This window comes from Gordionus sp. m RMFG-2023, chromosome 5, assembly GCF_954871325.1.
Source record: "Gordionus sp. m RMFG-2023 chromosome 5, tfGorSpeb1-WG-v2, whole genome shotgun sequence".
NCBI classification, from domain to species: domain Eukaryota; kingdom Metazoa; phylum Nematomorpha; class Gordioida; order Chordodea; family Parachordodidae; genus Gordionus; species Gordionus sp. m RMFG-2023.
Genome location: NC_088779.1, coordinates 2,302,375 through 2,330,301, shown reverse-complemented (window position 1 = coordinate 2,330,301; position 27,927 = coordinate 2,302,375). Strand labels below are relative to the sequence as shown.

Sequence of the window (27,927 nt, the reverse complement as noted above, 5' to 3'; positions counted from 1 at the left end):
ATAGCTTGCCAGTATGCACAATCTCAAACTATTTTGTATAGTATCTAGCTAGTTTTGTAAATCACTAGCTACTGTTTAAACTGAGCCACCTCTTAGTAAATGCTAAAGGAAGCCAAGGTTGGCAACGCCGCTAGCCTTTCTATTTAAAAAAAACAGGGTTCGCTTTTCCAGAATTTTAGAACCCATCACAGGACGATGGGTTACGACCTAAAGATTTGGCAGCTATCCCCTAGGGCCATGGGTAAATACCTAATTCGGGGAACTACGCATGCGTCTTAGCCATCTCGACCAACATTAAGAGCAACCTGTTTACCTTATCAGAGGTTTAAACAAATTAATAAATATTTTTTTTTTTAAAAAAAAAGCCTTGACACTTTTATTTTCTCCCCAATTGCAATGCACACTAGTGGTCTGTTTGTAGACCCCCATCATTTTTGAATTTTTTTTAAAGTTTAGCAAATAAAATAAATAATACAAATTCTTCTGGGGAATTTTTTTGCCTTATGCATACTTTTTTAGTGGCAATATTTTTCTTCTTTTTTAAATTCCATAAATTGTCCGTCAGCGTTATGTAAGATAAACCTAGCCTTGATTACTTATATATTTATTAAAATTATTTATGCATAATTATTTCATTTTTTATTTATTTATTACATGATTACAGATTACGGAACGATTATCCGAGCTCCTTAGCCGATGATTAATTAGTTTTCGCCAATTATTCAGCCAAGCCTACCTAAAAACTCGGCTAAACCGGTTTTGGAGTCGGCTAAAATTGTCCCGCGTGACGCTACTCCAATTTACTCCTCTTTTTTTTTTTAATCCAGTATTCAGAATTCTTAAAAGAAGAAAAAACAAACAGACGAATGAGGACCAATGACATATAAATATAATAATACCTAAACTGACGGCGCATTCATAATAATGCATTTGGAAGCGTCGTTGAATGCAAATCAGCTGGACCCGCCATTTTGGTAACCCATATAGTAATTATTCTCATGTTAAAAACTACTATTAAATTGACAACTTGCTTCCTTATTATCTCGATGATCAGGCAATTCTTTAATAAAATTTGCGTCAAGACATAGGAATAAATCGGCCCTCTCATTTAAAAATTTTTAATAATAGATATGGGTAACCAAAATGGCGTGCCCATCTGTTTTCATTGATGGACGCTTTTAATGAACGCATCGTCAATCCCGGCATTATTATATGTAATTTGGTTTGGACGCATAATGTATAAATGCGAGAATCATTTATTTTTAAAAAAAAAATATTCGACTTTGGACGAAACCTTAACTTGATAAAAAAAACCAAATGAATATTAAGTACACTACTTATCATAGGATTATTATAAAATATCGACCATTTTTTTTAATTAATCGTCGTATAAATTATAACAATTTCGTAACGAAATATTTTTTTCGATGAAAGTTACATTTTTATGCGTTACGTTTAACCATATTTTCATAAAAATTTCATGTTTTTCTTCCATCTTTTTTTACATTTACATTTACATGACAATCCAATGAATCATTAATTTTTTTTTTGTTTCAAAAAAAAATGTAATATTTGGATAACTTTCAAGTTTATAATACATTGTAATAGGTGCGAACAAATTGAGCGTTTTAAGCGACGCGTTGCAAACGCCAATAATGCCTTTCAAAATGGCCTCGCGCAAATTGTTGGTAAAATTACCGTTTGGCGTTGGCAACCATTTTGAAAAAACGCAAACAGGTTTGTTTGTTTTTTCCAATACTTTTGTTTTATTCTTCGTTTTGTAATATTGTATAAAAATGTGTAATATAAATAACTTACTTATATATCCTAAAAAAAAGGGAATATTTAGAAATTAAAGAAATAAAGAAAGCAGACGATAAATATAATTTTTCAAAGACAAATCCTTTTTTTTTATTCTAGAACTTATTAAAAATTTTGAATCGAACGGATATTAATAAAAAAAATGGACAACCTCGATTTAAATGAGGGACGCGTTACGTTTTTTTTTATTTAAAAATTACGGCAAAACGTAAACGCTCAATTTGTGGGTACTATAAAGCTAGATTGCAATGTTTCTTTTTTAAATAAGCTAACAAAAAAGGAACTTATGAATGTCTAAAAAAAAGGAGCATTATTAAATATAAAAAATTTCTTAGAGGTCAAATTTTAGAACCTAGACCTAAACTATTTGATAAGTAAATGACTAACTCAATACCTTAGCCAGCAGAAAAATATCACCCAAACCTCAAGATTTCGGGGTGATAGATGTCAAATCCTTTGTGCCATTCTAGGAGCAAAATTGAGCTCGCGAAATATTTTTTTGTTTTCTGTAAAAACAGGTAACGATTATAAATCAATATTTTGTTCTGAAAAATAGAAAAATTCTAGAAAGAAACTAATTTACATTATTTTTAGCTATTAAAATTTTTATTTTGTTATGACATGTTTGTGTTTTAAAGGTATCGATTGGTATTTTGAGAGATCTTATTACGATCATTATTTTGGGAGCTATGATGATTTTTGACAAAATTTGCGCCGACATACCCTGGTCCTCCCCTAACCGTTTTTTAAAAAATCGGCTCAAATCGAGCCATTTAAGCGACATCCCTAATTTTGATAGCAATGGCTTAAAAAGGGAAAATCAAAAATATAAAGCAGCAAATTAGCGCCAAATGATCCATCATGATTATACATATAGCGGTACGGTTTTTATCAACTTTTAAATCCGGTTAGTTAATTTTGTTAATTTGATCCGGTTTTTTCAAATAATACAGCTGACACCGGATAGGATTGAGGGCGCGAAGATTTCTGGATATTATATAACTATAATTCGATTTCATATCTTAGAAAATATACGAAATTTTTCTAGGACTAGTTCATAAAGCTCAAACCGATTGGCCGATAAATATAATCGAATCATATCTCCTTTTTAAACTCCAGCTGTTAAATACACAGCCGATCCCCATTTGAAAAAATATTTCCAGGGCTGCTGGTATTGATTTTCGAATTATATTTGGTTTAATCAATATTTTTCCTATATTTTATTGTATCGCTTTATTGAATTTATATGGATAATTTATATTATAAAAAGCTATTATTTTTTTAATCATCATAAAAAACTATAGATTGTGTTTAAATTAAGCATCATTTCAAAATGGAGGGTTGGGGGTGGGGTGGGGGGGGGGGTATAAGTTGGATGGGTGTTCTTGTTCCTTAGAAAAGCTTTAGTAATTTTGATTATCTATATCCTTTGAACTTCAATTACGATATCCTAAATAAATAATTGACATGTGAATGTATTTCCATAGATATTAAAAATATAGATATCCCAGATGAACTTGTATGATAAAATATAGATAAAGAGATTGAGGTAATATTTAAATCATTCAAGTTATTAACTATCGCGCCAATATATTTTGGGGTAAATTTAAAAACAAAAAAAATAGGTCGCTTGACAAATTAGACAGTAATAAAAATAAACATTGACAAAAAATTAGCAAACAACCGTTAAGTATAAGATATGATTTGTATTAATCGCGAATGACGTTGGTATTGCCTTTTAAACCAAAATAACGTTATTGAATTATTGGTATTGACACTGAGTAATATTGCTTTTAAAACGATACCTTTGGACAAACTCTCAGAGAAATTAGAATCAGAAATTCATTTTCCCAAAAAGGTGGACAATAAATCCTTTTTTAAATAGTCGGCCAGAGATTTTTATTGACAGATTGACAGAGGAGAATCTCGAAAACATTTTGATTGCGTATATACCGCTCACATGATTCTTATAGGTTTGTATGCGAAAAGGGTTCTAACAGGTTTTTAAGGGTTCGAACCGAACTGATGTCAATATTATTTACGAACCGAACCCATATAAACTTTTACTCTTTATCTGATAAACTTGAACCGAACCCGTACTAGTTTACGATTCATTTCACTACTTAATTATTTCCCTATTATATAATTGTCATATCTTTTTATTTTTAAATATAATATAATATTTTTTAAAAAAAATATAATAAGTAATATAATTTTTTTTACACAAGAAATTGAAATCTTAATATTATTTTTCATCTCTTATCTATCTCTTTAGCATGACGATTCCCCTGGAGGCTAATAAATAAAATTGTTTTTCTTTTAAAAAAAATGATTAATTTTATCATTAGATGAGTAGAAGAGGAAGAAAAAAAATACAATTAATAATTTTTTATAAAAGTAATTTAAAAATTTTGATTTTTTTTTTAAAAAAATCAAAAATAAAATTTAATCAATTTAGATCCACTAATTTCCGATTAAATAAGTTTTGCAACAAATCGGCCAGAAGCCGAACTCGCGCATAAGCGTCGAATTTAAAAATCGAGGCGAGTTCGGGTCTAAAAAATCGAACCGGCCGGGTTTGAATTGGAACTATTTTAACCCCGCGATGCGAATAAACTACCATAATACGCGAAAGGTATTTTAATTTGATTAAAGAACGCCGCTTGGCTAAAAGAAGGGAACAAATTATCGGTAAAATAAATCAAAATGGAGCAGTATTTTAATTAAACGGGCAGTAGAAAAAACCTTTGGTAGGTATTAAAAAATTTTGAGCAGTAAATAAATAGTTAGTTTTAAAATAATTTGGTAAGTATTTCAAATAAATTTTTGGTCAGTTAATAAATAATTTTCTCCAATTTTTTTTAAAAATTTTATTGGGAAGTTTTAATTTTTGGTACTAAAATTACATCTTATAGATGATATCATTTAAATTTACAATTATCTTAAAACCAAATTATTTTTGGTAAAGGCCTATACTTTCTTTATTTAAAAAAAATATGAATCAGCTGTTCCTAACTTTGTTAAATATTTTGTAATGGAATGGGCTAGATTCAAACAACACGTGCTATGGAGGTTTTAAACACTTTACATCCTAGCAGCACTAACAATGCACCTGAAGCAAGCAATCGAGTAATTAAAGCTGAAATACTCTTAGAGGACCCTAACCTTTATCCCGTTTTAAAGCTATATGATTGAATAATAGTCTTTACCCATTTCTCAAAAAAGAGTTTATGACATATCCAACAATTACTTTAGAAAATATGGACATCAGGTTATAACTGGCCTAAATTTTTTTTAAAAAAAAATTTTTATCATTTGAAAGGGATAGATGATTATATTGATGGAGTTCTTCTAGTCAATATAGACATCGAGAATATGCTTTGTAAGATTAACTGAAAAACAAAGATGATTGAAAACAAAAGAAAAATTGCCACATATTTTTTCAAATTTATTTAGGTGTAAAGCATGTATGTTGGTTTGGCTATAAGATCAAACTAAAAACGAGGCAGAGTTTGATCTTCAAAAGTCTTTAAAAAGGTTCTATGCTGTACAATAACATGTAGGTTATTTAAATTATTACTTAGATATAAACAATTTATAAATTATTTTTCATATCTTTTAGATTTGTTAAAAAAATGATAACAATGCGCATTAATATTGGATCCTTTTTGATATATTTGTTAATTAACTAATTTTTATTTTATTTTATTAAATATATCGTCAGCCTAGAATTGGGAGTGCTCCATTTGCGCAAATGTTTAAACTGAGAAAATCAAAAGTTTTAAAATCGAATATAGGAAAAGACTTATTGATCAATTTGACAGAGCTGGTGTTGTTAAACGGCGAGCCGGTTTTTAAAAACGGCTAACTCGATATTTTAGCCAGAAAAATATTGCCTAAGCCGCGAGATTTTCATATTATGTGTCTACACCTCTGTTCCATCTATTTGCTAAATCTTCAGGCTTGGGTGATACTTTTCTGGGTGAAGTATTGAGTTAGCCGTTTAACAAAACTAGACAGAGCTATAAACTTTGGGCAAAAATCAATATTTTTTTTAATCTAGTTTTTTTTATTTTCGTATATATTATTGGGAATAAATAGGTTTATTATCCACTTTCTAACTCAAAATCTTTACAAAATGTCGCAGTGGAGCACTTCCAATTCTAGAGAGACGATATGTTAATTTTCATAAAATATTCTTTATACTTATTTATTTATTTTTTTTTAAAAAAAAAGATATTTGTTTTTGTATATTAAAAAGGCTATTTGTACATTCACATGTAATGTATTTAATTAAATATATTATATATAATTAATTATAAACTGCAATTCTTATATTAACATTTTTTGATACTTTATTTTAATTCACTTAACCCTTTCATATTTGATATATTAATTTTCATATTTATAAATTTATATAGTTGATAATAGTTAATACATAAAAAAGATATTTTAAATAAATACTAAACAATCTTTCAAATAAATTATACCATTTTAGTTATGATTCAACTTCGTTTTTTAAACAGAGGTACTATTTTTTTTTTTAAATGTATTATATTTATTTATGGTTTTTATAGCTAGCAATGGCGATTTCAAATATTCGGTTTTAAAATATACGGCCCGGCCCGGATATTTTTTTAAAAAAATTTCAGGCCCGACCCGGGATTATTTTAAAAAAAAATTAAAATACGCCGGGCCTACTGGTTTCTGATATAAATACTGCCCAAAAGAATCATAGCCTAAAAAAATAATTAAAAAAAATCATTTACATAATTCATTTTTTTCTTTTTCTTCTTTTTTAAATAAAAATTGTATCTGTCACATTTATACACGAGGGAATTGAAAAAATCAATAACCAATCAACACGGCAGAAATCGATTAATCAAATTAAATTAAAAAGAGATTAATGAAATGATTAATAATCGATATTTAATAATAATTAAAAAAACTTTATTTAGTAATATATAATTTTAAATGTCATTTTTATTTTTTTAAAAACTAACCTTTTAATTTTATGTTAATTTTATAAAAACGATTTATTTATAATTAATAAATTTATTGGTAAAAATAAAAATAAATGAATAGAATGTCAATAGGTTAACGGGGTGAGTTCGCCGTGATTAGAAGAGAAACCAATAATTAATTCCTTTTTTTTATAAAACAACTTATTGATTTGTTAATTAAAACTTGACGAGTTATTTAAAAGAATAATCAATCAATAAAACCGATTATATTCTTCGGATGGATATACTCATTTGATCAGTATCGGTTTCGACCGATATGTTTAATTTTAACCCGACTAAACCAGATGTGTTCGCTCATTCAGGCCAAGTAGGTCGGACTAATAGGTTTTAGGAAATTTCCATAACTTTGATATAATTTCAATATCATTATTTACTGTTGGCCACCATGTTCTAAAGAAGCAAGTATTCATGCAATGTCATTCCCGGAAGTCTTTGGTGTAAAAAGTTTAATACTGATTCTTGTAATACCAGTGGCACGATCACTAGTAAACCTCTTAGAAGACATCGTTTAAATATTTCATTCTATTCTTTTTTTAGATAATTTTCTTATATATTTTCGTCCATTTTCTTAGGCCAGCCATCAGTTACATATCCGGCTATTCTTGACAAGATCGGATAACTTGCGGTTTTCTTTCTTAACTTGTCTTTTTAAAATTCATTCTTTTTGTATTCGCATCTTTTTTTTTGCCCTAATCCCTTATGGCTCACCAGCTGATTTACATTTTGTAAATAATATTAAACTATATCATAGCGCGCACAAATTGCGTTTGCGTTTGCGTTTTGCCGTACGCAACGCATCCCTTGTTTAAATTGAGGTTGCCATTTTTTAGTATCGTCGATTCAAAATTTTAACTAAGTTTTTTAAAAAAAAAGAATGGTTTTTGTAAATTATATTATCGTCTGCCTTATTATTTCGTTAATTTCGTAATATTCCATATAAAAGATAAGTTATTACATTTTATATAATATAAAATTTAAATTTACCTATAATTAAAGAAACTAGGAAGGGATTTTTAGTACTCCCCTAGAAAAGTATATCTATATAAGCTTTGACAAAAAATTAGAAATATTACATTGGGAATTAGGAAAAAGCTATTAATACACAATATTTCTATATTATGTTTTTTTTAAATAAATTTATATAAATAAAGGAACCTTGGTTCGAAAAAAAGGATCGGGCCTAGTTTGGACCTAAAAATACATAACAATGGGAGGGGGGGGGGCGGGTGTCAAAAAAATTGATAAAAGGGACGTTTAGCTAGATTTACTTTTTTTTTAAATATAATATCATTTATTAAAACAACTTTTTTTTTAACCATTAATCCAAAACCTTTAAAAGCTTTAACGCTATAATGTTAATATTATTCAGCTTAAATGTTTTGAAGTTTAATAACCCTTTTCTATTATATTTATATTAATATTTTTTTTAAATAAAAAAAAAGTTCAAAACCACCGAAAATCACGTAGAATTTTTTTAATGCGGTAAATTTCAATTATAAAAAAAAAATATTTTAATATGGTCATGATTTACGCAAACGCTTACTTCTTTTGATTTAGGCTAAGGCCATATCCAACCGTATAGTTGTTAAAAGTTATCAAGTTAGAAATCGAGCGTTACAAAATATTATTTTATTTCTAAAAAAAAATGAGAATATTTGTAGCGTTCGTTCATTAAAGTTTTATCTGCTTAGTAGTTGTATTAATGTCGATTCCCTTCTCTGTATAATATATAACTATATTTATAATTCTTTTTTATAATGACCAACAAAAGCTCAATTTCTCAAACTCTTTGGTATGGACATAGGCCACATTTATAGTTAACGCGTTATATTCAAGCGTTGCGTTATTAAACGCCATCGAAATCACAGATGATTCTTCATAACATTAATAATTATTGAAATAGTTCGTAACATATGTTTTCAAATTTTATCATAGCGTTATGTGTTTATAAATTATGCTTATTTATTGGCTTGATTTTGTTAATAACGCAACGCTTGAACATAACGCGTTTGCATAAATTTCTTTTTTTTTAAAATGGTGTTTCCTCTATTTGAAAATCATTCATCATTCATTCATTTTTTTTCTTTCCTTCCTGCTTTTTTTTTTATTTTGAAAAGGAAAATGGTCTGAAAGTCCCTTCCAAATATATTTTTGAGAAGGGAAAATTATCATTTTTTAACCGAAACTCATTATAGTTGTAAAATCGGTTAATTTGGTTCAGTTTTGTTGCGCATGCTCAAAAAAATATAAAAACCGAATAGTATGTTAGGCATATAAAACTCGGCTAAGCCGGTTATGAATCGGATTTGAAACCGGGATATCAACGACTACAAATTTATACCCCAAAAAAATGAAGCTTATTTTAGCTAAGAAGGGGAAAACTGCCTTATATAAATCTTATATCGTCCCAACCATCACAGAGAAAAGAGAAGAAGGAAAAAAAACGAATTTGGCGTGGGTAATAGAATAACAAATCAGCTTAGTGTAAGGACTCGGGACAGAAGATGATATTATCTACATAATGCCGTCTTTCATATTTTTTACAATTCTCGTCTAAAATTTACTTATTATAAAGATGTTAAATCAGCATTAGATACTGGATTTTTTAGATTAACAACAAATTTCGCGGTTTTCGCAGATTATTATAGGTTAAAAATATCACGAATATCGAAATTTTAGAGAAAGATTAGTAATCCGTCTATTTTGGGTTGTGTGGGGATTATTTCTCATTTTTAAATGCAAAACAAATTATGGTGAAAATGATAAATATTTTTTTTATTGTGTATGCTGTTGCTTGTGCCAAATTAAAAAAAATTTTTATTTAAAGTAAATCAATAATTTGTTAAATAAAAATAACTCTCTTCTTTTAATTTTTTTTTCTTTCTTTCTTTTTTTTCAATTACTTATTTTGTTATTTCTTATTATTGTATTACCTTCCATCTTTTCTCATAAGAGATGTAAAAATGGGACCTAATGCAAATTTTTCTGCAGGCTCCTGGTGAAAAAGAAATTGTTAGGTAGGTAACTCTATTGCCCAACATTGTGATACACCACTATTCCTTATTTCTCTTTTATTCATTCGTTCCTTTAATTAGAAATCTGCAAATCGTACCCTGCCTGGCCCAAACGGGTTTAGGACTGGGCCGAAAAAAATTTCGGTTCAGACTAGGTCGGGTCTATTATTTTTTTTAAATTTCGGGCCGGGCCGGGCCGGTTCATGCCCGAATTTTTAAATATGATTTATTTTGTCTTAAAAATGGATATATTTTAAATTTCCTACAAGAAACAAGAAAAGATAAGGGCCGGGCTGGTGAGCAAATAATTTTAATTTCCGGTTGGGCTTTTCGGGGCAAATAAAAAAAAATTCGTTTGGAATCACGTTAAGCCCAACAATTTTTTTTTTTTAAATTTGGGCTAGACAGGGCTTGAAAAATTAGGCCCAATACAGATTACAGATCACTACTTTCAATAGAACTTAAACTAGCAATGTCCTACCATTATATACAAAATTACTAATCAAAACAATATATGTTGTGTTCTAAATTTTATATACATATAATTTTTATTGAAAAAAAATATCGACTCTTAAAAAATGTACTAAAAAATACACCTTCCTTATAATTTGCATAAATTATAAAATAATTATTTTATTTTTTTTTAATTAATTTATTTGAATGTTTTAGCAAACAAAGGTTGGGTTTGGTTACGTAATTAAATCAATAATTACTTTTAAAAGGAAAAAAATAATATTTAATTAAATATGTATATAATTTAACAAATAAATATGTATAATTTGCGAGAAAACTATATTAAGCACTTTATCTTATGATCTGAAATTAAGAAATTTCTTTTAAAATTTGTAAAAATATTTGTAATCATTATAAAAATGTTGAAATTATTTAATAGATAGAGAAATTCCCTTTAATAACACATTAATTATATATATACATACATAGCATTTTATTTATTTTTTTAAAAAAAAAATCAGCATAAAACAATACAATTTACTAACAGGCTGCATTTTTTGTATTATTTCATAAATGTTTTTGTATTACAAAAGATTTAGCCATCAATATCATTCAAAATAAAGACAATTAAATTCATGTATATAACTATAAGATAAACGATTAAACAAACAATGATGGAATTTAAAACCAGTACCTTTTGTGAAGGGGGAATATGAGAGCCAGCAAATTTATCTTGATTATAAGTGGTTTACAAACAATTAATCATATTTTTTAGCCCAAATTAACAATAATATTGCATAATTAGAAGGAAAAGGTGGTGAATATATATAATTATAATTAAATACTTTATTTGAAAACCTTATTGCTAATTTTTTAAAAATGGTTAAATAATGATTTTAATTGCATAAATGTTACATAAGCTTGTTTATACTATAGAAAATATCTTGATTTAAATGATTGGCTAAATTGGCAATATCTAGGTTTTTAGCAGCCTGGCTATATACTATTTATATTTAATTCTATTCTAATTCTAACTTAGGATATTTCCAAACTCAAAAAAATAATAAAAGGTTTGCATATTATTAGAATATCTGTCCATGGACAGATACGGCGTGTCCAAAATTTACAAAAACATTTTTAAAAATACCAAACTTGATTTCATAAATTCCAATAATAAATTAACTTTTTTTTATAAAAAAAATTTTTGAATTTGGATATACTCTTAGTGTAAAAATTTGTAAAGTTTTCATTTTATTTTGTTTGGAAATACCCCTTAGGAAAAAATGTTACAAATTATTTTGTAAAAATATTATCTATAGAAAGGTAATTCAAAAGAAAAAATGAGTAACTTTATAAAATATATTTTCTAGGGCAGTGATTTCATACTAATATCATTATCTTTAAAAAAAATAATAATTGATTTATCAGAGGCTTGCACACAAACATAAAGGAGGCTTATAAAACTCTGGGTAGGAGCAGGCTTAAAAAAATTACAAACCCTAGGCCAATTTTTTAAAATAAATTAAAATTATAGCAATTTATCTGTTGGGAAAATCATTTGTTTTTAATTTTTTAATTTTCCTATTGAACAATTAATATAATATAGATAAAATTAAGTAAATTATTAAAAGACTGGGTTGTAAAATAATCAACCAGGCTTGAAAATAGATTTTCCTTTGCAATCAATGATGGCCCAACATAATATTTTATTTATAAATTGCCTTTAATCATAAATAAATAGAAAAATAACAGCTTAAGCTGAACTGGAATGTGGAATTAAATAATATATTTATATATAATTAAATTATTTGTAAAATTTTAGAAATTTTAAAATAATTTTGTCACATTAGGATAAAATATAATTTACAATAGTTATACAATAATTAATAGACCAATAAAATTTTGTGTCAATTGAAGTATAAAATTATTTTAAAAAAATGGACCAAGAGATAATTACTATAAAACAAGCATAAGATTACCTTCAGATAATTCAATTTCTAGCTCGAATATTTTAACTCTGATATCTTCAGGTAAAGAGTAGAAATCAATATCGAAATCATTCATAATCTCATCAAATTTTATAAAATTTAATTTAAAAATTCATCCAAGACATAAAATGTGTTTGTCTAGTATGATCGTGAGGTATGTCAATCATTTGAAATTACAGATTTGAGCAATGACATTTCATTGTTAGATTATAATGAATGTGGGTGAGGTACATAGGCGTAGTCGGGGGGGGGGGGGGACAAAGGGAAATTCCCCCCCCCCTCAGAAATTTATCACTATTTGTAAATATCATTTTTAGCGAATACAAAATATCCCCCTTAGTCCTCCCCCCACTCACTGACCCTCAAATGTGTATGCATATATCTTACTTAAATAATAATTTGAAAGAAAGAATGTAAAATTTGATATTTTTTTATAAAACTATTCATCATATATAGATTTTTGGGAAAATAAATTTATAAATATATAAAATGAACCAAAAATGCTTTTAATAAATGGAATATAAGCCAAAGATAAGTCTTAAGACAGTAGTGAAATGTATTATAATTATTAATAATAGATCCATAAAATTACTAAATAATATAATATATCAAATATAATTTTTTATAAAGTGAGTAATTTTAATTTATTTATCTTAATAAAAGTAAAATATAATTATAAAACTATTGATAAAATTAAATAATAAATTTAAAAAAATTTAAAGCACAATACAAACAGTGGAATATTATATGTCGTAGATTTACAGTATCTCTAATTATCAAATGGCAATCAAGTAATTTTTACCAATATAGCGAATAAAATATTTTACAGAAAACTATAAAGGATTGATAAGGACATCAGAAAATATCTTTTAAAGACGTTGTGGGATGAATAATATGAAGATTAAAGTTTAATATTATTTTTACTTAAAATAAATAGATGGCGTTAAATAATTGAATGCAAATTGTTGCTATATTTAATATCAAGAGCATTGATTAGTAAAATTTGTTAAATTATTAAATGTAATATATTCTATAACTGTCTAATATGTCTGTAAAAGTGGAATTTTAGCTAGTATTTTTTAACTAATTCTATATAATAGAGTAAAATCAACTATATGTCTACTTACTTTTTATAAATAAATTTCTTATAATTGTTTGGAATAAATTATTACCATGCTCTTATATTAAGGTATATACAATACAAGTAATTTATTATATTTTTATTTTAAAAAACTAATAAAAATATATTTCATATTTGTTCCAGGCTTATTTTTTTTTATTAAAATTTGTAAAAATATTTTATGACTATATATAGACTAAAGTAACCCGGCCGAAGGCCCGCCCAAAAGAGGGTCTGGGGGGAAGCCCCCAGTATTTTTAATTCCCCCCCCCTTTATGAAAATCCTGGTAGCATATATCAAGATCTTATAATATAATACGGTCTACGAACATTGAAGTAAATATTGTACAAGACAATGCTTTAAGAACAAAATCACCCAGTAGCGTAACTAGGCGATGGGGGTGGCACAGGGCCGGCATATGCCTGATATCTGTGGAAAAAGGGCAGACCCCTTTTAAAATTTTAACTGTCTTTTATGCTTGAATTTTGTTAATCCGTGTTATGCATAAATTTTGCAAGGTTTTATGTGGTTATGGCTAAAATGCGAACTATTTGTCTAAATATATGTTTTTTTAACTAATTGTATCAGTTAGAACTAGCGCGCAGAGTGGCGTCATTTGCCTTTACAATTTCAGAGGTCTCAAAAATTATTATATTAATTTATCTAATATTTTCAAAATTACGTCATATTAAATATATTTTCAAATTAACCAACGCTGTCCCCTTGAATTAAAAATATTTTATTATCTGCACAATGTCTAAAATTTTTAAGCAGTCCATTGCAAACTTCAAAACCGTATCTTCCAGTTTCCCGTTTTAAGGTAGCATGTAGTTAATTGCACGACCAGATTAGTCCATATTACACCTCATACCTAGCAATTATATATTCTTCATCTCTTGATGACACCCAAACCTTGCAATACATCAATTCTGTTAAAGTAGTATCGTTACTAAACCAATTAATAGCCCCGTAGATTTTTCCTAGTGACCTATATAAAATTATCTACATTTAAAAAAAATTAAATTAAGAATTTAAAATGATAAACATAATTCATTTTATATATAATTTGAATAAATTAATAGATATATTTTTAAATAATTAAAATTGATTTAAATCCTATTACTTCTTTCATTTATTAAAATTTGAAATCGAAATGATGACAACTAATTAGTAATCATAAATAATATATTTAAATTTAAGTATTTTATTTAGGATAGAACAAAATAAAGAGAGGGAGCTTGAAATAGAAATCCATTAGCAAGCTCCGGCCCTGAAAATTTTTGTCCGGGGTCCGTTTACCACTGATGAAAAGCGATTTTTTTAAAATAATATTTATAAAAATCTTTTTTAAAATTTAGGTTAAAGAGTTAAAAAAAATTAAACATTATGATAATCAATAAACACAAAAAAATATTAAAAAATCTATATAGATTGACAGCGAGATATTCTATGACCATAAAATCATATTAGCACTTAAAAATGAAATCTTTCAAAAACTATTTTATGGTAGCATTTCTTTCAGTGATAAAAGCTTAGATATTTTAAAGCTAAGCCCCAAAATTTTTATTAAAGTTTAAATTCGCTTAAAAATACTTGACTTTTTTTTTCTTTTTTTTAAAAAAAAAATAGTTTTATATATACAGAGATAGACAGACAATGTATCGATTGAAAATGTTGAGACCGATGTTTTGCCAAACTTCTGCATGCCACTACAAAGTATATGATGAAAGATTTTCAGCAAATGCGTTGGAAAAATGAATTCAAAATATGAGGTTAATATTGAACCCAATTATCCATTGGTGCTATATTTGTCCAATCAATTGCATCCTGAGATTAATAAGGGTAACTCACAGAGATTTAGAAATTATTGTCTTTTAAATGATCATATATACGTTTTAATTTAGGGCATGCAATTTAATACCAGACACTTGTTCGCATCAGAAATGTTCATTAACGCTTATTTTGAACTGATATACGTTTATATCCCACCTCAACATCGGAAATTCGACACCCAAGGCATTGATTTTTGAGTTTTTTTACAATGGGGAAACCGCGAATGCGAGAAAGAAAAATTTTCAAAAAATTACAAAAATATATTTATAATATTGAAAAATAAGAAATGCGGGCCATTATCATATATTGAGCATTTTAGCATCATGAATATCATCAAAATTAGAAGGCGAAAGATAAAAAATATTTGGGGTGCGAAATTTTTATAATGTTAACTATTCTTACATATGAAAAATTCCTTACCATAACCATTTTACCTAATTCAAAATTTTTAGTTTACTTTCTTTTGTCGGCAACTATTCATCTTGGGATCAAATTGTCAAGCATAGTAGCGAATAGAGTAGCCACTATAATGCTCATTGATACTGAAAACCCGAATCTTATTTTTAATGAGGTTTCACAACCTGTATGTATGGATACATAAAAAATCAATTCAGGGTGGAGAAAGGCAATTATAAAATCTAGAACTGGTAGATATTTCTATTCGATAGGTAGTAAATATAGAATGATATGTAAGCAAGCTAATCTGCTAAAACGGGATGTAGCGATTGTTGATTATTTGGAAAATGTAGGACCACACATAGAAAGAGAAAACGTCGAAATGGAAAAGGCTGATAAAAATTTGGTTCCACACGATATACCTTTATTACCTCGAGGAATTAATATAATGGATATACTTTATCTTCTGATTTTGTAAGTAATAATTTCAGAAATTTGTTCTAGATAATCTACTTACTATATAAATTTGTTATATTTTGGAATGTATTTTAAGCATTCATATATTTATTTCTATTTTATTTTTGGATTAACTCATGTTTAATTTTTTAAAATTATTTTCTTTTTTGTTATATGGCATCAATAAATTTAACTATATTTGGTTTGCTATCAAAACTAGATTCACGGCATTTATAGTAAATGTATTAACTTCAAGCATTGCGTTATTTAACCTTAGCAAGATCACAACTGTAACATAACGTTAGTAGCAAAGATAAATTAAGGCTTAATATTTTTTGAAACACAAACGGCTGTTTTAATAATTGGCACAAATTGAATGTTTCAAGCGCTTCTTTTCAAGCGTAAATAATACACTTTAAATGGTTTCGTACAAATTGGTAAAATAAATTACCGTTTATTAGCTACCATTTTAAAAAACGCTAATAGGTTGGCTTTTCATTGCTTTTTTTTCGCTTTGTAAGATTATATTAAATGTAATGTAATGTAAATAACTTATTTATATCCGAAAAAGGAATATTTAGAAATTATGAAATAAGAAGGCAGACGATAATACAATTTTCAAAGATAGATCCTTTCTTTTTTTCGAACTTATTTAAAATTTTGAATCGGATATTAATAAAAAAAACAACCTCTATTTAAACAAGAAACTTTTTACTTTTTATTTATTTAAGAATCACAGCAAAACGTACACGCTCAATTATTGTGCACTATAAAGCAATTAGCAATTGTCTCCTATTATTATGATCTTCACTTATTTTTATCAGCACATTGCGACATATGTTAAAATTTATCAAATATTGCTCCACATTTATCACTTTTTAATAACTTTGCGTTAAATAATGCAAACTTGAACTAACTATAAATGTGACCTTATAATGCTATTTTGGTTGATTTGGTCTAATAAATCTTCAAATAGATTTCTTTTCAGGCCAATCAAATGGTTCATACTTTTTATTCCTTGCATAATAAATTTTAAATTTAAGTGTATGTATAATATTATATCATATATTAAAAATGAGTGTAAATTTTAAAAATATAGATGGCTCTAAAAAGAGCTGATAGTAAAAAAGTACCTAAAAAACATGTATAATTATGTTTAAAAATTTCTAATTGTATTTTTTGTTTTAGGAAGGTTGACTCGCGTTTTTCTTTGTTATGTTAAAAATTTTACATGCTAAAATTTTTAAAAAGAATATGTTGATATTACCATTAGTTGAGATGACTATGGGTTGAAAAATAAAATAATTTAATATTGAGTATTTATTGATTTTTTTATTTTCGCCATTAGTAAGAGCATTTGAATTAATTGATGAGGGAAAGGAAGAGACACAGGTAGCGTCCCAGATCAGGGATTTCCCATTGGACCATGGGATGCAGGTTAGACCGTCAGGTCTGAGGCCATCTTGTAGAGAGAGGTTTGTAGGTTCTAGAATGTTAGGAATTTTAGCTTTATTGAGAGCATTATGGATGATTTTATTTATTGCTTTGTGCCGGAGGTGGCGACCTTGGCTACGGGAGCAGTTTAGGCCGTGTCTTGCATTTGGTTGTATGGGTAGGTTGCAAAGGTGGCAAGTGTGTGAATGTGTTAGCGAGCATCCTAGTCTGATTCCTATGGTAACTCTCAGTTGGTCATTGGTTAAGAGATTATCAAGGGTTAGACTAGGAAGTGCCTCGAATCATTCATATCCGCCATATTTATCGTTTAATTGAAGTAGTTGAATATCGCTGATATCGGAGGGGTTATTTTGAAGTTTCTTTATAAGGTGTTCCAAGATTGATTTATTAGAAATTTCGGTTGGGAATGTTTGACCGTCTGGGGTTAGTAGATTCCATTTTTCGATTGCTACTGTTAAGAGATCGTCATTGGGGGTTATAAAAGATGAGATCGCGGAATTGAGCGAAAGGCGATTAGAGATAAAAAGAGATAGGGAGAGTAATTCTAAGGGGATTAGGTCGATACCGCCTAGTTTAGCGGGTAATCGAGCAAGGTGCCAATTAAAGTCTGATAGTGGAAGATTAAGGATCCTTTCCATTAAGGTCTTTAAGCGAATATTATGCTTGGTGAAAAATTCTGAGGAGGTGAATGAGGAGGATAAGTGGAAGAGGTGTGAGATTTTAGGTAAATATAGGCACTTTTTTAATAGATAAAAAAGTTGGTGCGATGGGATATGATTGATGAACTTTTCCAAGTTTTGCAACTCGAAGAAGATTTTATTGATAATTTTTTCGGAGATTTTATTATTTAGTAGTAGGGAGCCCAAGAGTTGGATATCTTCGATTTCGATAATATTGTAATCTTTAAATGAATCTAGGGGAATCTCGGGGTTGAGTATGCAGATTTCTGTTTTGGTTTTGTTTAATTCTAGGCCTATTTTGGGGCATTCTCTTTCGAGGTGGAAGAGGGCTTTGCTTATTTGGTGTTGGTTACCGCAGAGAGTGCCATCGTCTAGGTACCATAAATTAAGGTCTAGATCAAAATCAGATTTAAGATCTTTCATCATATTATGGATGGCTAAGCAGAAAAGTATAGGGCCTAGGGGGTCGCCCTACTGAACACCCTCTTCTATAACGCAACCATTGAAAATGAGGGGTTTGCTATTGGAATAGCAAATGTCAACAATGCGCGAGTATTGGGGGAAATTATCGTAAAACGATTCGAGAGCCGAGGAACGGGATATAGTATTGAAGGCGTTTTTGAAATCAATTTTGCAAAGAACGGAGTTTAAAGGAGGATGTTATAGGTAGATTCGGAGACAGTGAGAGGCTATATCTACGCCTCCTTTTGTTCCGCAGCCTAATTGGTATTTGCCAAGCAGGGAATGAGTAACGGTTTTTATTTTTTTTGCGATGATTTTAGTAATTAGGCGTCTGAAGAAAGAATCGATAGCTATTGGGCGGATACCACCTTTCGGCTTTTCAAATGCAATCAAGTTAGCTCCAAATATTATTTGATGAGCTAATGTGGGGATATCTCTAGTGATTATATTATTGAGGAAGGATGTAAGTGAGTTGAAAAAAACTATTTGAATTGGGAGATTTTAGGAATGTTTGGAAGTAGGAAGGTCTATAGCCGTCAGGACCTGCTGCTGAAAATTTATTAAATTTGTTTATAGTGTCACGTATATCTTGGTTTGATATTGTGAGAGGAGGAATATTGGGCGGAGGATTTGGTAAGCTAGTATAAGAAGCTCGTGGATGGAGAGATTTTAGGTTTTCAAGAGTCGCATCATTAGATGGGGCTAGTTTTGATTGTGAGGAGATTAATTTTTGGGATCCGCAGACGTCGCCTTCATTTATTTTTTTGGAAATTTTGTCACAGGTTTTAATGAAACTTTCATTGGAATTATTGGGATATTTGATGTGTTCAAGAGGTGTTAAGTAATCTATATTTTAAAGTCTGTCTTTTATAATGTTAGGTAGTGAAATAGATTTTTTATCTTTTGGGATTGAGACACATTTAAAAGGGAAAGTGAAAAGATTATTCCAATGATTTGTGTTTGACAAATCTGAGTTAATATTATCAAATAATTTGGTGAGATGGTCTGTGATAATGTAGTTAACACTGGTTGGGATGTGCTTAATTGTTGGTGATTTATTTATAAAGATAAATTCTTCTAGTGATTTGTTATTTACTTGTATGTGTATGGTATTTATTAGGGTTCTATAAGTTTTGTGCAAAGTGTGTTCTGAGCAAGGGAGTGTTGTAGGGCTTTTTAGAGCCATCGATATTTTTAAAATTTACACTCATTTTTAATATATGACTTGTTATATTACATATATTTAGCAATTGTAATTATATTATATCATTCATGTCAACGATTTTGGATGTTAAGAATTTAAAAACCAACCGCAAATATTTAAAATAGGAAATATAATAATAGGCATTCAAACATGTCATTAAATCGGCAAGACCTATCAATGTGTGACAATTGAAAGCAGCAGTGTATTGAAATTATATATCAGAAAATATTAATCTGCAATCGCTGGGAGATATGGACAGTATTAAAATACTAAAAGAAACTAAGGAAATAGGAAAATTCTTATTTAACAACTCCTATTTATCAGATATTGTTTTTCAGGTTAACCATATAATACTTTAAATTCTCCATGGAATGTTTTACTTACTCTCTACAGGCCTTTAGCTGAGCTATATTTAGCTATTTTTGTTTTCAATTATATGAATTAAAATATTAATCTTACCTTACCTATTAAAAATATATATTCAATAATTCATTTTTCGGAGAGGATACAAGAAAGTTGGGATATGGGTAAATCCCCTTTTTACTATGATAAAATTGTGTACCAATAAAATTGCCATTATAAATTTTTTTAGGTTTAATATCTTCTTACTGTACTAAAAATAATGCCTAAACTACTAATCTATTTATTAAATAATATTGTTTACAAATTTTTACTGAACATGGAGATGCATCAATAATTGTTAAAATTCTAATGTAGGTATTTATGCCATTTTCAAATATTTAACCATTTGGAATCATTTACTGAATATGAATTTGAAATTTGAGTGTTTGCAAGAAATGTATTTCAGCATAATTATACCCATACCATGAAGTACCACTTTTGCAGTAAACTGTTTATATTGATTATATACTCAAGAATTTGTGGCCAAATTAAGTGCAATTTACAGGATAGATGCTCTACATGATACATTTGTAGTCAAATCAGATTGAAATTTAATAATTGTCCCCAGTTTGAGGTTTAAAATTAGAAGGTTTTTAATCCTAATAGATTCTATATCCAAATACTACATAATATAATATTTTTATCATAATTTATTCATGAAATTCAAACCATTTTTATATGTTCATAATTTATTTAAATGCATAAATGCCTGGCTTATTTTAATTTTTTTTTAATTTGTCTATTCCAAGCCATTGTTTTTAAATTGGCCTAGCCTGTAAAATTATGAAAATTCAGGCCCAATTTGTTAAAGTTTTACGAAAAATCCACCCCAGCCCATTAATTATATTTGATCTAACTAACTTTCTGGGCATCACATTTTTTCTAATTTTTCCCAATGCCAATTGGCTTTTATATCTCATCTAGCGCTATCTACTTGTTTTATTTTATAAATCAATTTTAATATCTGTATTCTCCATATTTAATTGGATAACATAAATAAATTCTTGTAAATTTACTATAACACTTACATAGCTTTTAGTTATGCAGCTTTTAATATACATACAAATGATATTGTATGTAATTTATTTTTAAATAGTATAAATCAAAATGTTAGCTTTCAAAAAAAAATATATCAACATTTTAATGCCACATCTGGCCTATAAAAATTTTAATCAGAGATTTGTGAGGCCCTGCTTGATATTTTAGTTTAGGGATAAATTGTTCAGCCCAGCTAGAATTTTTATACTCAAATTGCTCCTCTAAGCTCATTTATCTTTTTGCCCAGTTAATTTAAACAAAATTTTAATTTAAAATATCTTGAATTTTTTAAATATTATCTGGTCTAGTATCATTTTATCTAGTTTGCCATCTTTTTCCTAGGATCCACTTGAAGAGAGCTGCAATGGACTGGTTTTCAACCTAAACTCTTGCCCACCTGCCCATCGTATCAAAAAAAATTCAACCCCTTTATCCACCCACTAATAGTTTTTTTTTTAAATTTTCCGACTACCTTATTTAAAAGATTTGTTTAACCTGCTCTACCAATGTTTTAAAATGGTTTGATTAATTGGTTTAGCTTGTTATTTAGATTATTTTTGTATACTTTTACTTAAACTTATAAATTTGCACTATTATTAAATTAAAATTATAATTTTTATACAAATATAGACCCGTTTCTGTTAATTTTAAAAAAATATTTTCAATTCACTTATTTTATTATCTGCTGCACAGTGTTTAAGAATTTTAGCCAGTCCATTGCAGACTTCGAAACCGTATCCTTAGATTTCCCATATTAGTGCATGGACCGTAAGCCTATATCTGACCTCAAATCTTACAATTATATATGCACTACCTCTTGACGACACCCAAGCCTCCCCATACATCAATGCTGTTAAAGTAGCAACGTTACAATTGTTTATAAAAATGTAACCAATTAATAACCTCTTAGTTTTTTTTTAATTAACCTACCTAAAAATTATCTACATTTTTTTTTAAATGAACATATTTTATATATAATTTGAATAAATAAAATGGATATATAATTTTTAAAAAAATTTAAATTTATATAAGCCCCTTTTCGCTTCCTGCATTCATTTATTTAAATTTTGAAATCAAAATGGTGGCCAACTTATTAGTAATCATAAATATTTATGATAGATTTAAATTTAAGTATTTTATTTAGGAAAAAAGCAAAACAAAGAGAGGGAGCTCGAAATATCTATTCAATAGCAAACCCCGTTCCGGAATATTTTTGTCCGGGGTACGTTTGCCACATTGAATGAAGAACCACCATTTAAAAAAAATTATTAAGAATAAATTTCTTTTTTTATTTTGTTGATAAACATATTATTGTAATAATTAAATTCAAAACAATATAGATTGACAGCGAGATATTCTATGGCCATAGACTCATATTAGCTATTAAAAATGAAGTCTTTCAAAAACTATTTTATGGTAGCATACCTTTCGAAGAAAAATGTTTAGATATTTTGGACCTAAGCCCCAAAACCTTTTCCAAAATATTAAAGTTTAACTTCCGCCCATAAATAGCTTGACTTTTTTTTTAAAAATAAGCTTTATATATACGGATGATGTATCGATTGAAAATGTTGAGGCCGATATTTTGCTGGAACTTCTGTACGCCTCCAAAAAGTATATGATGAAAGAGTTAATTAGCAAATGCGTTGGAAAAATTAATTCAAAATATGAAGTTAATATTGAACCCAATTTTCCTTTGGTGCTATATTTGTCCAGTCACTTGCACCCAGAGATTGATAAGGGTAACTGTCACGAGGTTTAGAAATTATCGCCTTTTAAATGATCACATGTACGTTATTTTAGGGCATGCAACTTAATACCAGACACGTGTTCGCGTCAGAGATGTTCATGAACGCTTGTTTTGAACACATTTACGATTTTATATCTTACCTCAACACCCAAAATTTGGAGCCGAAGGCATTGATTTTTGAGTTTCTTTTACAGTGGGGAAACCGCGAATGCGAGAAAGAAAAAATTTCAAAAAATTACGAAAACGTATTAAAAATATTGAAAAATAAGAAATTCGAGCCGTTATCATACATCGAACATTTTAGCGTAACGGATATCATCGAAATTAGAAGGCGAAAAATATTGGACGAATCACGAATCAACGATTTGCTTTTAAAAATATTTGGGATGCGAAATTTGGGTAATGTTTCGACTACCCTTCCATATAAAAGATTCCTCACCATAACCACTTTACCTAATTCAAAGTTTTTAGTACAACCTTCTTTATTTTGTCGGCAACTATACATCTTTGGGATCAAATTGTCAAATAGTATTATCGCAGCAAATAGAGTAGCCACTATAACGCTAATTGATAATGAAACCCTGATTTTTAAACTTACCGTTAATGCGGGCAATCAAGTTTTACTACCAGATATCGCCTTTTACCCATCATATATATGCAAGATTGACATAAATGATGATTCGCATGTTGAACTTCAATGGTCCGCGAATGATATCGAAGTTAAAAATTCGGCAAATTCGCGAATCGAAATAATATATTACAAATAAAAGAACAATATTAGTCGAATTTAGGTTATTTGTCGTTGTTATAATAATTCGCACGAAATAAATTGACTTAAATATCAGTAATAAAAACTTTTAAGAATCTTTATCTTGAGGGTGAATAGTTAGATAGAACCTTTCCTCAAAAACCCCGAATTCTTCTCTTATCGTCAGCTGTGTATTATAGTATTCGATACCCATTTTTAAATAGAATTTGCAGAGGAGAATTTAATAAATGCGCTAATGCAAATAATAAAGGATTATTCGAAATTATTAGGTTTAACCATTTTAAATTTGTTTGATGTGGAAAAATATAGCGTACGAAAGAATTGATTTATCGAAATGAATTTTGGGGAAGGGCAGTGGGAGAAGAGATTATTGAAATTAGGTTAAATTAATGGGGCAAAACTAATATTGTAATTTAAGTTAAATTTGATTTTTTACTCAAATCCAATGACATATAATAAACCTAGACTGGCGATTCATTCATTAAAAGTGTACATCAATGCAAATCAGCTGGGGACGCCATCTTTGTGTTACACTAAACATTATTAAAATTTTAAACGATAGCCTAATTTATTCCTATATCTGACGCAAAATTTATTAAAGAATTTCCTGATCATCGAGATAATTAAAGAAGCAAGTTTCCGATATAATCGTAGTTTTTAACATGAGAATAATTATCATAAGGGTTACCAAAATGGCGGATCCAGCTGATTTGCTTTTAACGACGCTTAAAAATGCATTTTAATGAATGAATCGTCAGTCTAGGTATTATATATGTTATTGTTCAAATCATCTTCGATAGAATAAATATTAATCATAAATTTATCACGTGACAAAATAGAATACAAAATCTTTTTAAATATAATATTTGTATAAATATGTAATTTTTTTTTTAAAAAAACTCTCCTTTCTTTTATTCTTCATTTTTCTTTCTCCTAAATTTTTTATATATATAATTTGCCCACGAGTCATAAAAATAATTTATTTCGAAATTTTGTTTAAACGGGAAAAATAGAAATTCCAATGTAATTAAAATGCAGGATTCTAGACCGTACCCATGACTTCCTCCCCTCCCTAACCCGGACCCAAAGAATATTTAGGAACTCGAAAAACCGCCCATTTTTCCGAAACTCAGGTCAATGTGGGACTCTCCCATTATCGTAGAAAAGAATTTGATTTCTAATAAAGTAATTAATTTATGGTAAAAATTTAAAAAAAAAAAAATAATTTATCAAGTCTGTGAACCAAAGTGGTGATTATTCGTAACACGAACTTTATTAAGGTTTGGCAAGTTCCAATAATATATAATAATACCTAGTCTGACGAAGCATTCAGAATAATGCATTTGAAAGAGTCATTGAATGCAAATTAGCTGGACCCGCCATTTTGGTAGCCCATATAGTAATTATTCTCATGTTAAAATCTACTGTTAAATTGACAACTTCATTCCTTATTATCTCGATGATCAGGCACTTCCTTAATAAAGTTTGCATCAGACATAAGAATAAATTGGCCCTCTCAGTAGAGGTGGGCGCGGGCCGTGAAATTACGCGTGACCCATCGTGTCACGGTGAGTCACGGCGTGCGTGTGAATAAAATTTAAATTCCAAGGCGTGACCGGCCTTCCCAAAATTTTCCCCGGGCGTGATCGGGCGTGAACATAAATTCCCCGTGAATCACGGAAATTTTAATTTTAAAATTGTTTTTTTATAAATATAAATTTGCAATTTTATAATTATATTATTTATTTTCTTATTTAATTTAGTTAATTTATGAAAACTAAAAATCTTCCGCATTTTATAAACAACATCCGGTATAATTTCGTTAGTTCTTTTTTTTTTATGTTTAGGTGTTTTTTAATCGCGAGACTTTATGCTAAATATTGCTTAAACATTTTACAGAAAAGTCAGTTATATTTTATTTGTAAAGATCTTCAATCTTTAAATGCAATAGAAAGTTGTTACATATGTATAACAAAATATAAAAGTTGTGAACTGAAAAACTCTCATAAATACTATAGGTCCAAAAATATACCATGAAATAAAATTTAAGATTAAAAACATGATATATAATTATTACTTGTCCATAATCACTGATATTTGGACGGATGACTATAAAAATCTAAGTTTTTAACCATTATAGGACATATTATCATTAAGGATTTTAAATTAAAACATTTGTTTTGGCCACAAGGGCAATGGATGAAAAAAACGTCAAAATTATAAGTGCAGTCATTTCAATTTTAGGAGAATATACAGAAGTAGAAAATCACTTAAATTAATGTATAGTTGTGAGTGATAACGAAGCAAATCTTATAAGTGCATTCAAAGATGACGGAACGCTAGCATGTATATGCCATATACAAATAATATTATGCATTATGTTTTTGACAATTGTTTAATTGAAATAGCCTTAAATATAAATGGTGTAAAAAAAATAGTACAATATTTCAAACAATCTACAGCTAATAGCAAACTAAACCACACCCTTAAACAAGATGTAACGGCGAGAATAACGAGATGGAACTCTGTATATATCATGATGCAGAGTTTTAAAATCATATTCTGAAATACAGGCGCTTGTTTAGCGAGCAAGAATTAAATAGATTAGCCACAATTGATATCAGCATCATACGCGAGTTAGATAAATTTTTATCAATATTTAAAGAATGCTCGGATAATCTGAGAGCAGATTCTCGTCCCACAATAAATGAAGTTTGTCTATGGAAACAAAAATTAGTAAAATTTTGTTAATCTTCTGAATCTGAACGTGATACAATAATAATCACAACCTTAAAATACAGAACAAGATTTCTTTTAAAAGATTATTATGCAGCCACTACATAAGGTAGGCTTAATTCTAGATCCGAATTTAAAGAAGAAAATGATAACAATCTTAAAAATGCTAAATGATATAAAATTAATGATATGCATAAGTCAATGCCAACTATCATTTATAGCTTTACTAACTTATCCTAAACTCATAAAAAAACGTATATTCTAAATGGTCAATACCAACTATCACTTTCCTAATTCATCCTACACTCATTAGAGAATTTCTAAATGATTCTGATGAAGCATCAACATCACCGATGAAGGCTGTGCGGATGAACTTAAAAGATTCATATAAGATAAATAACAAAACAATATTTGAAGTTTTGGAAGCAGGAATATTCGAGAAAATTACCGAGTAAAATTTTGTCAGCTGCAAGTTTGGCTTCTAGTGAAAGGTTATTTTCTGTAGCCAATCTCTTATTAGAGGAAAGGCGTATACAATTGAAATAAAAAAAGATGGGTATTCTTCTTTTTCTAAATAAATTTCGATTTATAGATTATATTTATTTTTTGTTATTAATATGGATTATGAAATTAGAGAAATAAATAAAAAAAGTGTAAAATTATAGCAATAGTTTTGAAAAATTTAAAAACACCGTGAATTTTCGGGCGTAAATCAAAATATTGCTTGTCGTGAGCGGCCGGGTAGGGTCGAAATTTTTTTAGTGGTGAGCGTGAATTGGTGTGAATTTTATTTATTGCCATCGTGAGCGGGCGGGTGAATGAAAAATTATGCCCGCGCCCACCTCTCAGTTAAATTTTTTAATCGTGATACGGGTAATAAAAAAAGCGTTCCCAGTTGTTTTTCATTGATGTACACTTTTAATGATTGCATCGTCAGTCTAGTTATAATTATGTCATTAGCTAGTTCTCAAGATTTGAAGGGTTGGGTTTCGTGATTACTTAAGTTTCTCTAATTCTCTTTCTTCGATAAACATATAATACTTTTGCTATAATTTATCAATATCTTCAGCATAAATTTGAAGAGGTGTCGCCAAGATACCTGTAGCGAACTACACTTTGCGAGTAGGCCTAAGAAATTTTATTTTCCTATTTTTTATTCAATTAACAATTTAATTGTGCCAAAAATTTTATTATTCTATGAGCCCGTGTTTTAAAACAAATTAGTGTATAAATGTATTCTCTCAAGAAAAACAAAAAGATAAATCAGGTTAATTTTAATTTTTTCTAAATTGTATAACTAAAAATAAGTGATTATTTGAGAAATA

General features: G+C 28.4%; 2 protein-coding genes across 2 annotated transcripts in view; one reads left to right on the top strand and one right to left on the bottom strand.

The window, feature by feature from the left end:
- Nucleotides 1–12,421, bottom strand: part of LOC135929922 (disco-interacting protein 2 homolog C-like) — a 49,449-nt gene extending 37,028 nt beyond the window's left edge. The window contains exon 1 of the mRNA XM_065466666.1: nt 12,292–12,421. Within this exon, the coding sequence (XP_065322738.1) occupies nt 12,292–12,376 (85 nt within the window). The 5' untranslated portion in view covers nt 12,377–12,421. The remainder of the gene's footprint in view (nt 1–12,291) is intronic.
- A 7,698-nt stretch (nt 12,422–20,119) lies between these two features.
- Nucleotides 20,120–24,445, top strand: LOC135929664 (BTB/POZ domain-containing protein 3-like). Its single transcript, XM_065466350.1, has 4 exons — nt 20,120–20,245; nt 22,688–22,836; nt 22,884–23,103; nt 23,151–24,445. The coding sequence occupies exons 1-4, from the start codon at nt 20,159–20,161 to the stop codon at nt 23,862–23,864; spliced, it is 1,170 nt and encodes a 389-aa protein (XP_065322422.1). The 5' UTR covers nt 20,120–20,158; the 3' UTR covers nt 23,865–24,445.
- Nucleotides 24,446–27,927: the final 3,482 nt, after the last annotated feature.

Coding starts and splice junctions, on each gene's coding strand:
- LOC135929664 (XM_065466350.1), top strand. CDS start 20,159: ATGGACAGTATTAAAATACTAAAAGAAACTAAGGAAATAGGAAAATTC. Junction 20,246..22,687: donor TATCAGATATTGTTTTTCAG/GTTAACCATATA, acceptor AAAACAATATAG/ATTGACAGCGAGATATTCTA. Junction 22,837..22,883: donor ACCTTTTCCAAAATATTAAA/GTTTAACTTCCG, acceptor TTTAAAAATAAG/CTTTATATATACGGATGATG.